Source organism: Phytophthora parasitica (genome assembly GCF_000247585.1).
Source record: "Phytophthora parasitica INRA-310 unplaced genomic scaffold supercont2.100, whole genome shotgun sequence".
NCBI classification, from domain to species: domain Eukaryota; phylum Oomycota; class Peronosporomycetes; order Peronosporales; family Peronosporaceae; genus Phytophthora; species Phytophthora nicotianae.
The window spans coordinates 1-13,299 of NW_008649086.1; the positions used below are offsets into that span (position 1 = coordinate 1).

A 13,299-nucleotide genomic window follows, 5' to 3' on the forward strand; every position below is an offset into this window, starting at 1 on the left:
CGTAGGTACTTGATCACGTGGAATGAACATATCAGAATGCGGGCCTTGGGAAAGTAGGTGCGCAGCACACGGATTTCATTCACTCGACCATAAGAACCTGCACTTTCTCTCCAATATCAGGATCCATCCGGAACAAGTGATCCAAAGCACGCGACATACGCCAGTCGGCATTTCGTTCGAGTAACGAATGCTGGACAGGCTGGCCCCGACCCTTGTCATCGATCGCCATTAGGGTGGACAATTGGTAGTTGTACCTAGCAACACAGATACCAAAACCAAGTCAGTATCGGACTAGACCTGGATAACAATGGATAATACTTGGACAAGTATTAGGTAATGCATGCAAGAATCATGGACAATACACGGATGAACGTACCGATTGGTCTTGTGCGTGCAATCCACCGACAAAAGCTCCGGAAAACGTGTGATCATCTCCCGCTGATGCCGGGACGACATGCTCATAACGCCTGAGTGGCCCGCAACGGTCTCGTCGACTGTAACTACATTGTTGTCAGCAGCCGCGAATTCGGCGAGAGCCTGGGCGACAGCTTCGCCATGTCCGTGGAAACCTCCGAGTCCGTACCAGACGCCACGTGGCGGCGATCCGTTGAGGGCACGTCTGACGACTCACCAGAAGAATCAGGCTACCAGTATCGCAAGCATCAACCACAGTCAGTCACATCAAATAACACATATAAAGCATCTCGTAGTCAGAAGAAGCGGGTGGCGCGGGCTGCGTGGGCAGTGCTGGCGATGAGGGGCAAGGAGTGGGCCCGGCAGGGAGTGCTGGCGACTCCAGCAAAAGAAATGGGGAGGTTGGGGAGAAGTGGTAAAATACCGGTACGTTATAACTTCTCTGGGGACGGGAATTATATTTTACCCGATTGTTATTTTACGACATGGACAATACCTGGATCGATACCTCGATTATTTCTATACCTGATACATGGACTGTAGCATTTTCGATTATTTTACCGTAACAACACGGAGCCTGATCGCCAAGTAAATTAACTTTAAGGACCAGGACAACCTAAGCAAGGCCCTCTTCATAAATACATGCAATAGTATTAGCCGCAAGACCAGATTCGACCGCAAGCGATAGGTAACTACATCAAGTCGCGTATTGTATGTTTGTTTGTAGTACAGGCTACGCATGCATGTACTTAGCCAGCCACCTACATGTTGTTGTTGGGGAATCAAATCCAGAACAGTATCCAGAGTATCGACAATACTGTATACGGCATACCGACACTCAAGATGACAAGATACACCGTTACGCGTCCTGTGTTGACATGGCTCGCATCCAACCATTTGGGGCCAAGGCAACTAGGACCATGTAGACTACAATAGTTATTCACTTTGCTATTTACCTGCAAATACACTAGGCCAAGGAGCTCCGCCGGCTCCCCCAACCGTATCTTACTTTCGCTGGACACTACAATGTTACAAGGCTTCTATAGGGAAAAAAAACACATAACAATCTTCTATAGGGAAAAAAACACATAAAAATCAAATTGAAGGCCAAATTATCATCATCAGATCAACTTTGAGGGAAAGCCTCGAGGCGGTTCTTCCCTTACGTGTCGCCGCGTTGGGGGGGGGGCAATCGGAAATGCGCGATGACACCAAAAGACATGACAATTAAAGCAGCGCGTGAGGGTAATGCCACTCTAGTGAGGAGCTTTCACAAGCCCGAACAGTTTGACATGGTAATGGATATGGTTTGTTCAGCCCGCTGTGTCGATGACGCTGCTCGTTTCGTGTTTATACGAACCGTTGGTTCGTAGAAGGACATACCTACCTACGAAAGAACCGGCTGAACACCACCGTCGACGTAACAGGCAAATCTAAAGCATGCCGAAGAGGAAACGTGACCGTGACACCTGTTCTTGGGCTAACCAATGTCATGACGGTGTAAGAAAAAGATATAATACAGGGGCTCCCCCAAAGCAGATAGTATGCAAGGCTGTTGTGTAAAAGGTGTAAAAGTGTATGATATGCTCTAGATATGCTCGTTGAATTTTGTCTCTCATTTTAATAGTGTGGGATATGCATAATCACCAACACATAACAACGAAAAAATACGAACTTGCAGTCACCAAGTAGGCAATTGCAACAACATTTACGATGTAAAACAGCGTCTTGCACTATTCTTAGGGTACAGCTTACGGATTGTAAATGATTCACTTGTTTTGAACGCACCTTGGCTTCACCATGACAGCTAAATAGTTGTTGTTTTTTATAAATCAAGTACAAAAGGGAAAAGAGACTAGATATTACAGTCGCTACAAACGACGATATGAATCAAACTCCAATATTTATTTGTCTTTACTATAGGTTATTTCAGAGTACATTTACTTTTGTTTGTACTGGAATCAAGCGCAACTTCGTTTAATAGACTTTTTATTAATGATGGTACATGTCCGACGTGTTTTACGGTACAGGAAACGAAGGTTTGGATGTTCAACTCTGCAGATTTGATCTTGTCCGTGTCGGAACTTGTGCCTCAAAAACGCCTTTTCACTCAAATTCGATGTGCGGATTTACCTTGACTGGCAACGTAATGCTCTGTTGGTGGGCAACACTGTTCTCCCACAGGAAGATCTTGACACTAACCACCGAAACTTACTTCAAATGAGATCCCTATAGATAGTTAAAAATGCCACGGTAACTGATTCCCAACACGCCCGTTATGACCGTTAGACTACTCCACACAGTTACGCTTAGCAGCACCAACACGTATTGTCATTAGGAAATCGAGCTTGGCTCCATTTGTAGCTACAACACCGGAACGAAAATGTTTTGAGCTGTTCTTATTTGTATCTTAGAATTTAAACCAGGGAAATGAGATGAGGCTCTGATTAAAATAGGTTTTTAGTAGTGGAGTGGGGAGTGGCATCGCGTCGACGGCAGGAGCTTGACTCCGGACGGAATCATTGTCCGATTTGAATCTTAGGTCACAAGTTTAACGTCTCCCTCTCAACCACCTTCGCTGAGATTGTTGCCAATTTTCCTACGCTCCTTCCTCTTGGTGACACCAGACATCCTTGGATTTAGCTGGGATCGCCCTATCTACTGCAAAGTTGTGAAATTGGGACCACGTGTCGTTCAAATGAAGGGTCTACACGATGCCGAAGGACACTCGCGGTTGGTGAAACGACAGGACTCCACCCAGCGCATTGCCCAGCCAATAACGCAAGGAGTAACACAGCAGGGTACTGCAACACCAAGCCGTCATGGTGAAACATGATCACGCGCTCCGTCACGGCCAAGCAATCGCTGTGACGGACAAACAAGTAACCGTGTAACTCCTCGATGATCCCATAATAACGGCTGTCACGTAGGTCACCCCACTTGCACCTGTAGTCGCCTTACTACTACTTGACGTAGCATTTTGGAAGAACAATTGGGACGAAGACGAGCTAATCGGCGTCCACCATTCGATCCTGGATCGGATTTGTGGAAGGGGTAGCAACACAGGCCCTTACTATTATCGGGCATCCTGAAGAACGAGGGCATCCCTGACATCGACGAGTCGTCATATCCAGGTTGGATTTTCGAAATACATAATTACATATTGTCACTATGGTCCATGTATATTTCGGAGACCCTGTCGACGACTAAACTCTAGCTAGTACACTGTACGACACAATTGATTTGCAAGAGTGGGTTAGATTTGTACACACAATACAAGCAGATGCGACTGAACAAGTTCACAGAAAAAATCTACCCTTTGGCGTCATGGTAATATCTTGTAAATGTACTCCACCAATTTGACCTGCATATTGAAGCATAATAGTTTTGCTTCAGCGCGCAATTGAAATATGACGTAATGAGTCTCTTATAGTATGGACTTCTTGTTGAGGGAATTTCTTGCTAGAGCTCGCAATCAGCTTTTCACGGGGCTACCCGCCTCACCCGTGGCAACCTTCTAGTCGAAGTTAGGAACGAGGATTCACCCCAATACCAACAGCTGGGTGCTCGCACTCGCCTGTTGTGTCGTATTGCTGAATCGGTAATTGAGTAGTCTATAATGGATACATTTCAGCTGTACGACACGCTTTTTGTAGTTTTTATCAAGCAATGTTTTGTAATTTGCATCTCACAATAGTAGGGTCAATCGATTTAAATAGACAAAAACCGATACTACGAGCGTTTCCCTTCTCCTCACGCGGCAACCAATCCAATAAATATAAAAAACTTCTCTATTCCTTATGGAGCTCCTCCCACCAGGCATATCTTCCCGTATAACGGATCTAGCCATCACCTCCTCGCCTACCCAGTCCAGTGTTGACAGTGAAGCTTGGCAAATGCATTTGGAACTCTGCGCCCACTACAGGTTCCCAGTTCGGGTAAGTAAATTCGACTGGAAGATTGTCGCGAGTGGAGCGGGTAACTTGAAGAGCGCCAAGGACGTCGACGGACACTAACATCACAGAATGATATTAAACCACTACAGTAAAAGAATAGACACATCAATACAACTCCACTTTTATAGATCGACCGATTCCAAACTTCTTACCCAGCATTAATGCTCGCCAGTCATTATTTCACCACCGCGGTTAAATGATATTGGTTCTCGTATAAGACCACCACACATGCATTGTATTGTTAAGGAAGCACGACGGTAAACATTTACAGGACATTCAACTGTGCGAATCGCGCGCGCGGGGGAGTCTACTGCTTCAGTATACTGTACAAAATACAAAGTATGTACGAATACCACAATGTTATGCCACACGGAAGTAACTCTTGGATGGATCTACAACAAGTCCAGTTCGCATATCGCGCCGTTTGGCACAAGTGGCTTCAGTGTACTTCTTTGAAGACGCCGGGGTACTGGATCTTCTTCACTCCGATGCGAACTCCCCCAAGAGCGAAGCCGAGAAAGGAAAGTGGAGAAGTTCTCTGTACGTCAGGGGGGGGGGAGGGGGGTGACGGCCACCACCTGGTGAATGCCACCAAGTTCTTTTCAAACCGCAGGACACGAGCCTGGTGACCCCGTGTACCATCACGATCAACAACACCAAGACGCGACGGACCTGGCGGACCCTTCGCGTCTACGACATCATCGCCAAGGCACCGAGGACCTGGTACCCCTCGAGTGTTCAAGACAACTACCAAGGCGCTTGGACATGGTGAATCCCCGCGCTCAAGCAGCTTACACCGCAGCACGGAGGCCTGGTGACCCCGCACGTGTTCAAGTTTAAGCACCAAAGCACTGAGAAATTGGTGGCCTTCACGCGCTGACGTTTCTCCATCTCCGATCGAACGACATGGTGAACCCTCCGCATTGTAGCAGACAAGATTTCGACTCACCTCAGCGTGGAGGACTCGGCAGTACCCGCTGTACAAGTTTTGTCGCGCCTTCTGGCAAAGATCCATGACGAATGGCAGATTCAACTGTCTAAATGCATATTAGGGTTCTATAGGATTAAATCCCAAAAAGAACACTCCCTATAGCCATTCATATCGATAAACTTTATCTATTGAGTAAATCATGTTTACTCGTTTGAATCACGACAGGACTGAACTTTGTTTCATATCTCAAGACCGCAACTCTACGATAAATGCTGTTGTAGTGTTGTTGGGACCTGCTGGTCATTGGAGGAGATAAACTGGAACGCGCATTTAGATTGTGTTACAACAAACTTTCGTTCTCGCTTTGGGCAACTGCGGTATATGTACTCAATAGATCTAGAAATGATACGAGTAGGTTTCGCAGACCATCTGCGCCGGGTTAATTACCTCCTCTCCATCATGCTTCACCAGCTGGAGTCCTCCTCGGCCAGCGCCTCCAAAGTATCTTTGTGCTTCATGATCCACGGCACCTATCCCTGCAAGATTGTGAGCACCAATATTTTTCTGCAGTCATCATGTTTTTTTTCTTCTTTTTTCTCTCTCTCGTGTATCAATGCACGTATAGACAGTACAGTGTTGAGTACTTCGAAGTAAAAAGCATGTACTATTCAAGAGTAGGTACAGGGATCGCTGCAGTTTGTTACGCTCTGTACATGTGCGACCTTGGTCGTACCGTTGTGCAAGATTAATTGAAATCAATATATTGGACTATTGTAGCTATCAGTACAATCACAAGTTGGCCGTTCACTATTGTAGTTGTAGTTGTTTGTGAAAGCTATCTTTCTCGCTGGAGTGGAGCATGTCTTAAGCTACATATAGTCTGTTCTAATGCCAGTGAATTCCTCGCTACGTGTTACTACACTATTAGTAGTGCACCCACCCATAGTCCTCACAATTTCAATAAGTATAGGTATTCACATCATATGCATGGCGTGGCATTAAATCTCATGTTCCACTATGCGGCTACATCTACCTGAAAGCAGGATATGATAGCCACTTCCAATCTTTCGAGAAGCACGAGACTTACTAGCCATTCACTGGACCTAGTGTCGTTCGCACGGTCATACTTTAACCAGGTATTTTGTAGCAGACCTCAATAATTTCTCAATATTGTATGATTTGGTCATTGGTCCCGTCAGACCCGTTACGGCGGTTAATTTGGCGTAAAAATAGGTCTTATATGCGTGCACTGTGCGCTGGGGGTACTGTTCGCTGCCATTCGTATCCGGTATGTTGGAGCAACTGCTGTCTGGGTATACTAAAGTGGTGTTACTATGTAGAGTCGAAATTCACTATAGTAGTTCAGGGCATCGAGTAATTAGTATACAATATAGGCTCCTGTGTTAGCAAACACGTAATCTGTTCAGTTTTTTTTTTAACCGGGAATTGAATAATCATATTTTTCGTGTATCCTGTGGTTTGTATTGGACAGATTAAACGATAGTATTTGTGTTGTTCACATCTCAACGTCGCGAAGCACATCTGAAATGTGATCATCAACTGCCGCGCCGTAGATCACGCTTGACCTGTTGACGGTATGCCATTCTTAGACAGATACTAATAGACAAACCGCCCGGCACGTGAGTCACGGTGCCAAAACTGCTGTTAATGTTGACTATCCAATGTTAACATGTTTATTTGTTTGGTATTGATCGCGAATCGCGATTCGCGATATCTTGGAGTAATTGCTCAAATGTAACTACGTGTTGTACGTTAGCCGCTCTCACTCTGCAATTTGCTCTCCAGAGCTAACACGCTCTCCAGTCCACAGTCCAGTATGCGAGTCTTACTTCTATTTGTAGTGATTGGTTATTTGTTAAGCTACGCCGCTGCCTCGGCTGCTATCGATGCCGGCACGACAGGCGTCGTGAAGGAGAACTCGGAAGTTGGACTCTTGTCTTATGCGATAGCTGGCGGTGACAAGCAAGTCAAGCGATCTCTACGTCTCGATAATCACGACGAGCTGGCCAAACTCGATTCCAAAGATGAGGAAAGAGTCCCCAGTGGCATGGTGGACGACGTCGTAGCGAAGGTGGGGCAGAGCAAGTTGAATGATTTGATCAAGAAGAACCTCGACGAATTTGCCGGCTTTGCAGCCCAAGGAAAGAAGCTGTTGGGCAAAAGCTCAGAAGCTACGAAAAACTGGGGCAAATTGAAAGCTTCAGTGCTAAGGGGAAAACTCAAGCCTGCCTACGAATATGCCGACCAGTTAAGCCTCTCAACTCTGCAGCAGTTGGACGAAATCCAAAAGCTGAGGAAGGTGGATATTAAAAACGGCGTGAAGGGAAGTAAGAAGACACCTGATGGAATGCGCAGGAAATTTGCTACCTCTAACCCCCCTAAAGAGAGGATACTTCCAAAAGAAGAGTATTTGGTGTCCCACGTAAGCCGCGACAAGCAACGTTATGGCAAAGACGGCAGCCGACTCTTGTCGGCAGGCGTGGTTACGCGGACTAACGAGCAAGGCCAGCTTCAGATCCTCTTGATTTCGAGCTCGAATCCGAATAAACACGACTTTTTACTACCCAAAGGTGGGTGGGACAAGGGCGAGAATATCAAGAAAGCGGCTCTGCGTGAGGTCATCGAAGAAGGAGGAGTACGTCGATCCACGTGTCCCCTATTTGATCATTAGCATTGAATTTTAACCTCCTTGAATTGCAGGTGAATGCACAACTAGCGCACGGTCTGGGAAAAGTGAAATTCAAAGAAGGGGAAGATAAGTATACCTACTTCGCTTACTTGATGAAAAGCAACCAAATTTATGACGACTGGTCCGAGAGTATTCGCTATCGTGTATGGGTACGTATGGCGAGTAGATTCTATCGATATGTATGGCGATCTAACCTATATTTTCACTAGGTTACTCCGGATGAAGCGATCGTAATGCTCCAAAACCGCCCCCACATGCAAGAAGTGGTGAAAAGAGCGAAAGCCATGCAGAACAAAATCACAGCTGGAATAAAACCCGAGCTCAACCCCGACCTAGCAAAAGTCAAGCTTGATTGAACAATCAAATGGGTCCGGTATAATAACAAGATCAACAGCATTAATGACACTATCATAATCAAGGTCTTTGATAAATTGATACATATATCCGAAAGGGATTGAAACAACATAACGGAACCAGGGCTACCATTTCAGCACTTATAAGTCCGATACAGCAATGATGGGGCAGCTTAGCAGGACAAAGCTCTTTCAGTCGATTTTATTTGGGTGATCCCTTTGTAATCACGAAGTACACGTCGCTGAATGAAAATTTAGGCGCTCTCGACACAAATCTGAGTAGTGTCTGGAGCAACAACTTTACATCAAGCTGTTAAAGTGCACATTTTGCGCTTACTGAGATATCTTGCGGCGATTACTTCGGTCGTTATGGGATCGCATGGACCCCCGATAAGGTTCGAGCCATTCGCGCGTGGCCACGGCCTCGTACGAAGCGAGACTTGCAGTCGTTCATTAGTATGTGCTGAAATATTGCAAGGTTTTCGCTGAATTGGCTGCTCCTCTCATGGGAAGCAATGCGAGGACGAATGAAAGACTAGGCGATCTCCCGCTCGATCGAGCAGATTTGGTCATTTGAAGAGCTAAAAAGAAGCGTCTGTTAGAACCTCCGACACGCGGCAATTTCATGTTAGGATGGATGCTTCCGACTACGCGGTCGGTGGGTACCTGTATCAGCTCGACGACATGGGATGGAACGTGTGAATGGTTATGGTGGACGGAAATTGAGTACTGCTGAAAGGCTGCATCCAAATCTCGAAAAGAATATTTATTGATACTTCTTGCCATACGTTATGGCGCGTGTACCTGATAGACAATCCTTTTTCAAGCACAAACGCCATAATAAGGCAATCCTGCCTTCCGTGCGAATATTAATCTTTCTGTGGAGAATGATGTACTTTGTTATCAACTTACTCCGGAACTGCCTCAACGAATATTGCCGATGTACACAATGCCAAATTTTACGAGTGTAGGTGCATCCGATGCCTACCACCAATATCCTTCATGTGCGGCTCGCACAGTACAGTTTCTGTAACGCATCCTTCTTACCCAAGGTTACGGTACGCTTACTAACGGATTAGAATATGGTACCAAATTATGGGTACAGTTGATGGTAAGTTTACGGTATAGTTTACGGGACGGATCAGGCTGAACGGAATGCAGCGGAGGCCACGATCTAGGGAGACCTGCTCAACTTCTGCATTGCGGGGTGCGATTAAGACATGCGCTGATGATCACTCTTTTTTGTCCTTTAAAAATGTAGTTAAGGACAAAATCAACCTCCCAGTAGACTAACCAAAGACCAATTTGGTCCTCTTTTGTGGCCTCGGATATGCGACAAACTGAGTCCTGTCTCTGCTATTAGTTGGATTATATCAATACATTCACCTGTCTATGGCATTGTCCACGTCTAGTAACCTGGCAGTCTTTATTGGTCCTACCTTTCTCTCTTTGCGGGGAAAATCTGGACAAAATTGTAGAAACACACGCGGGTGTGCAGGAAGCACACACACACAGTATATGCGTGCCACACAGATGTTGCCGGGTAAGATCCACAGCCTGTACAGGCTGTACAGCACAGACAGTGGGACGCGACCACGGACCATCCATTCCGTGGTCGCTTCCTTGTAAATCACCAATCAAAGCTGACTCCTTCCGATGAGGGGCAGTCAGTTCATTCGGCAATATCCAACCAAGAAGACAAGCAAAGTAGAACACTATGCGCGACGTGCCTCGGAGCTAATCACCGGCACGGCGGCGTCCGTGCCTCGACCTACGAATACTGCGTGGCTGCGATTGGACACTACGACTACTGTACTACTGCTTTACGACTACGACACGGGCGCGGCGTGCCTCGGAGCTGATCACCGGCACGGCGGCGCTTAATGCACGGATTACTGCAATGCTGCTAAGTTCGAAGGCTTGTGCGGAGCGAGTTGAAGAGGATTGCCGCTGTACCGCTCTAGCAGATGGCATTTTTGGACTTTTAAGTGGTGCGGTGGTTTGAACATGTGTATTTTAGCGCTGACGGACTTCGGTAGTGCGGTGAAGATGAAAGCATTGTATTAATTGTTTAATACTATGTAATGATTTCAGTCTTTGTCATACTCCTCTTTTGCTTCAGCCTCGATGTACGCGCGTTCCACTTTGCGGCGTTTCCGCTGTCGATACTGAGGGGAGATTCGTTGCTGGCTCCCAAGTGGGTTCCCAAGCAGTGAGGAAGACAACCCTCCCGTTGACACGCCGGTCGTCGAGAATGGTTCTCATCTGGTAGGTCGGCTGGGCTGTCAAGCATCACCCGGCAACACCCATTTCGCTTCGCCCGCATCTCTCCCTTGGCGTGCGGCTTCGATGAGACGAGGCTTAGTGATGCGGGCTTGCGGCACGGCGTCAAGAAGGCGCCGTATGGCGCCGGCAACGTCAATAGTCGAGCCACGTTGAATAAGGTCCCAGGACCTTAAAAAACGGGCAGCCTCTTGGTCGAGGCGACACCACCCATGTTCTTGAAGGTGCTGTTGATACCATTTAAGGAATGCTGTCGTGTTAGTAGGTCGGGTGGCGGCGATCTCGTGGTCATCTCCGGGGGTGGCCATCTTGAAGGCGGATTCAGAAATGAACATTGAACGAGAAGATATCAATCCAATACATATTTTTAAATCCGTTCAACGAGGTTGCTATATTTCATGCTTCTATTTAAACTATTCAAGGAAGTTGCTATATTTAAACTTTGAAGAAGGTTTGTCTATACAAGCTGCATAAGACAGTTTATATGTTTCCAAAGCAAGATGACACAAAGCAAGCCAAAGATTATAAAGCGTAACGTTAATACAATCTAAAACTTACCGCAAGCTAAGTGCGTGCCCGTTCGTCTGCGGACGACCAGCAGGAACTCGGGAGCTCAAACCGTTAGAACTTGCTTGTTGAGTACGGCGGCGTTTCCTCACAACTGTGCGATTCACGAGTGTCCTCTTTCTGTCCAATCCAGTGTACCTATTCACTTGAAGAGCAAACAGAAGGAAAATGCAAATTGCGAACTTGAAGTAATACTTGCACTCACATGTCATCGAAGCACCATCGACGCACCAACCACCATCCGGCTGACCTTCAGTCTCCATGCGAGCGTAATTGGTGCCCATCTGAGCCGAGACAGGGGCTGTTTCTCTACTACGCCCCAACTCAGGTAGATAAACGCGAGAACAGCCGCGCGACAATACACGAACCTCATTCGGGTTCGGGGAAACCAACAAGAACTCAATGCTCGACCGTCCAGGAGTCCTGTCGAGAAGGAGATCTCGGCGCCGGAAATCTTTTACTCGAGCTTCCTCGATTGGTTTGGGGATGACAGATTGATGCTGACAGCAATCCGCGAGCAACTGGACCAATGGTCCGATCTTGTGCTTCGTTCGGAGAGTGTAGTCACGCTTTGTCAACCTGTTGAACTGCTCGACCGGGTTGTTCGTTGTGGCAAATCCACTCGCCGTATGAAAACACTGCCATCGCCAAAATGCGCTTGGCACCCATGTGCGCTCGAAATAGTCTTGAAAGCCAACCAAGTGTTCGTCACCTGACCATTTTGTCAGCACTTGTTTCACTTGTTCGTCATAAACAGCTGATGTCGTCGCGAAATGAAGGTCATAAATGTCCGCCATCACCTGCTCGCTTAAGCGGTCCGGGACACTCTTGAGTCTTTCGTGAACCTTGGTCATCACGTGATAGAAGCACATCAAGTACACGAAATCGGAATCCGCACCGATGACGCGTACCACTGCATTCTGTTGAGCAGCTTCAGCATCGGCCATGACGAACGTGATTACCAGATGACGCCCACCCGACACTGAAGCAAAATCCTGCGCAGTTCAGTCAGCACCGTCACGTAAATGTCCTCCAAACGTTGCGACGTAATGAAAAATGCCACGAGGTGAAATGAGCCACACTTGTCAGAGATCCCACACACAATGACAGGATACCCAACTTGGTTCAACTTGAAGGTGGCATCCATATGGAACACAAACGAATCCGGATCGCGAGCGGCATTTAGCAGAAGTCGTTTTGTTGTCAGTCCCACTAAAAATGGATTTTCTTCAGAGCCGTTTCCCACATCTGGTCTGCCGTGTGCGTCACGCTTCCATCCAAACAAAAATGGTTTCGTGTCTAAGACCGAAGGACAATACATCAATTGCTCGATTTGTCTCAGAATTTCGTCATGGTAGCCATTGCGGTGAAGATTCGTCTTTGAATAGCTGCTGACGAACCATTGCATTTGACGCAGCGTCGGCGTCTCCTTCTCCGTCAGCCCAAACCGCCGTGCTATTCCATTGCGAATCCGAGCCGGCTTCAACACTTGAGTTGCCATTTCACGGTCGTAGTCCTTGAGTCGAGAGGTCATCTTGGGTTTTTGGGGCTCCCTTACCAGCGTCTCGTGAGCACCGGTCTCCATGACCGTCACGCGGTTCAAACCTTGGCCGTAAGCACCCTCCCCTTCCACAGACACTCGTCATATGGTGCTGCTTCCTTGCATGTTTCCGAGGAGCACTTCAGCAGTTGATAACGCATCTTGTGTGTCTTGGTCAGCGCACACACGACGCATGGAACCAACTGGCTCTTGACAACGATGAATACCTTCATGTTTTCCATGAGCAGCTGGGAGTCCACACGAGCCATGTCGCTACAGACAGTTGTCCACATGGTCGTCGTGGGAATCTTTCGTTGAGAGAGGGGAGGGAGGAGTCTAGAGTTCAGTGTTTTGCTGGATGAAGGCTGTTACGAAAAGACTTTAAAGACGGTGATTGGCTCAGTCACTGTCTTAACAAAGGTTGTGATTCGCTAATATTGAGTGGTGTGTAGACACCCGAGTTTGGTGTGTTTTGACCAATGCAATTGTGCCACACGTATGGATGGTGTGGTGTGATGTGACATTGATGTGCACCACGTACATTG

At 47.1% G+C, this 13,299-nt stretch overlaps 7 protein-coding genes across 7 annotated transcripts; 2 read left to right on the forward strand and 5 right to left on the reverse strand.

Annotated features, from left to right (window-relative positions):
- Positions 1–79: 79 nt before the first annotated feature.
- On the reverse strand, positions 80–948 carry PPTG_19046 (hypothetical protein; the record flags this gene model as incomplete). The annotated part of the gene is made up of 4 exons (XM_008917356.1): positions 80–254; positions 377–500; positions 584–644; positions 940–948. 4 exons carry the CDS (start codon positions 946–948, stop codon positions 80–82), a joined length of 369 nt encoding a protein of 122 aa, XP_008915604.1.
- Positions 949–4,256: 3,308 nt separating this feature from the next.
- On the reverse strand, positions 4,257–5,137 carry PPTG_24485 (hypothetical protein; the record flags this gene model as incomplete). Its single annotated transcript, XM_008917384.1, has 2 exons — positions 4,257–4,426; positions 5,122–5,137. The coding sequence occupies 2 exons, from the start codon at positions 5,135–5,137 to the stop codon at positions 4,257–4,259; spliced, it is 186 nt and encodes a 61-aa protein (XP_008915632.1).
- Positions 5,138–7,138: 2,001 nt separating this feature from the next.
- Positions 7,139–8,367, forward strand: PPTG_19047 (hypothetical protein; the record flags this gene model as incomplete). The annotated part of the gene is made up of 3 exons (XM_008917357.1): positions 7,139–7,957; positions 8,023–8,160; positions 8,221–8,367. The coding sequence occupies 3 exons, from the start codon at positions 7,139–7,141 to the stop codon at positions 8,365–8,367; spliced, it is 1,104 nt and encodes a 367-aa protein (XP_008915605.1).
- A 977-nt stretch (positions 8,368–9,344) lies between these two features.
- On the forward strand, positions 9,345–10,408 carry PPTG_24486 (hypothetical protein; the record flags this gene model as incomplete). The annotated part of the gene is made up of 2 exons (XM_008917385.1): positions 9,345–9,422; positions 10,036–10,408. 2 exons carry the CDS (start codon positions 9,345–9,347, stop codon positions 10,246–10,248), a joined length of 291 nt encoding a protein of 96 aa, XP_008915633.1. The 3' UTR covers positions 10,249–10,408.
- A 674-nt stretch (positions 10,409–11,082) lies between these two features.
- Positions 11,083–12,161, reverse strand: PPTG_24487 (hypothetical protein; the record flags this gene model as incomplete). The annotated part of the gene is made up of 3 exons (XM_008917386.1): positions 11,083–11,104; positions 11,206–11,352; positions 11,446–12,161. 3 exons carry the CDS (start codon positions 12,159–12,161, stop codon positions 11,083–11,085), a joined length of 885 nt encoding a protein of 294 aa, XP_008915634.1.
- Positions 12,162–12,172: 11 nt separating this feature from the next.
- PPTG_24488 (hypothetical protein) lies at positions 12,173–12,799 on the reverse strand (the record flags this gene model as incomplete). The annotated part of the gene is made up of 1 exon (XM_008917387.1): positions 12,173–12,799. The coding sequence occupies one exon, from the start codon at positions 12,797–12,799 to the stop codon at positions 12,173–12,175; it is 627 nt and encodes a 208-aa protein (XP_008915635.1).
- Positions 12,800–12,813: 14 nt separating this feature from the next.
- PPTG_24489 (hypothetical protein) lies at positions 12,814–13,047 on the reverse strand (the record flags this gene model as incomplete). Its single annotated transcript, XM_008917388.1, has 1 exon — positions 12,814–13,047. The coding sequence occupies one exon, from the start codon at positions 13,045–13,047 to the stop codon at positions 12,814–12,816; it is 234 nt and encodes a 77-aa protein (XP_008915636.1).
- Positions 13,048–13,299: the final 252 nt, after the last annotated feature.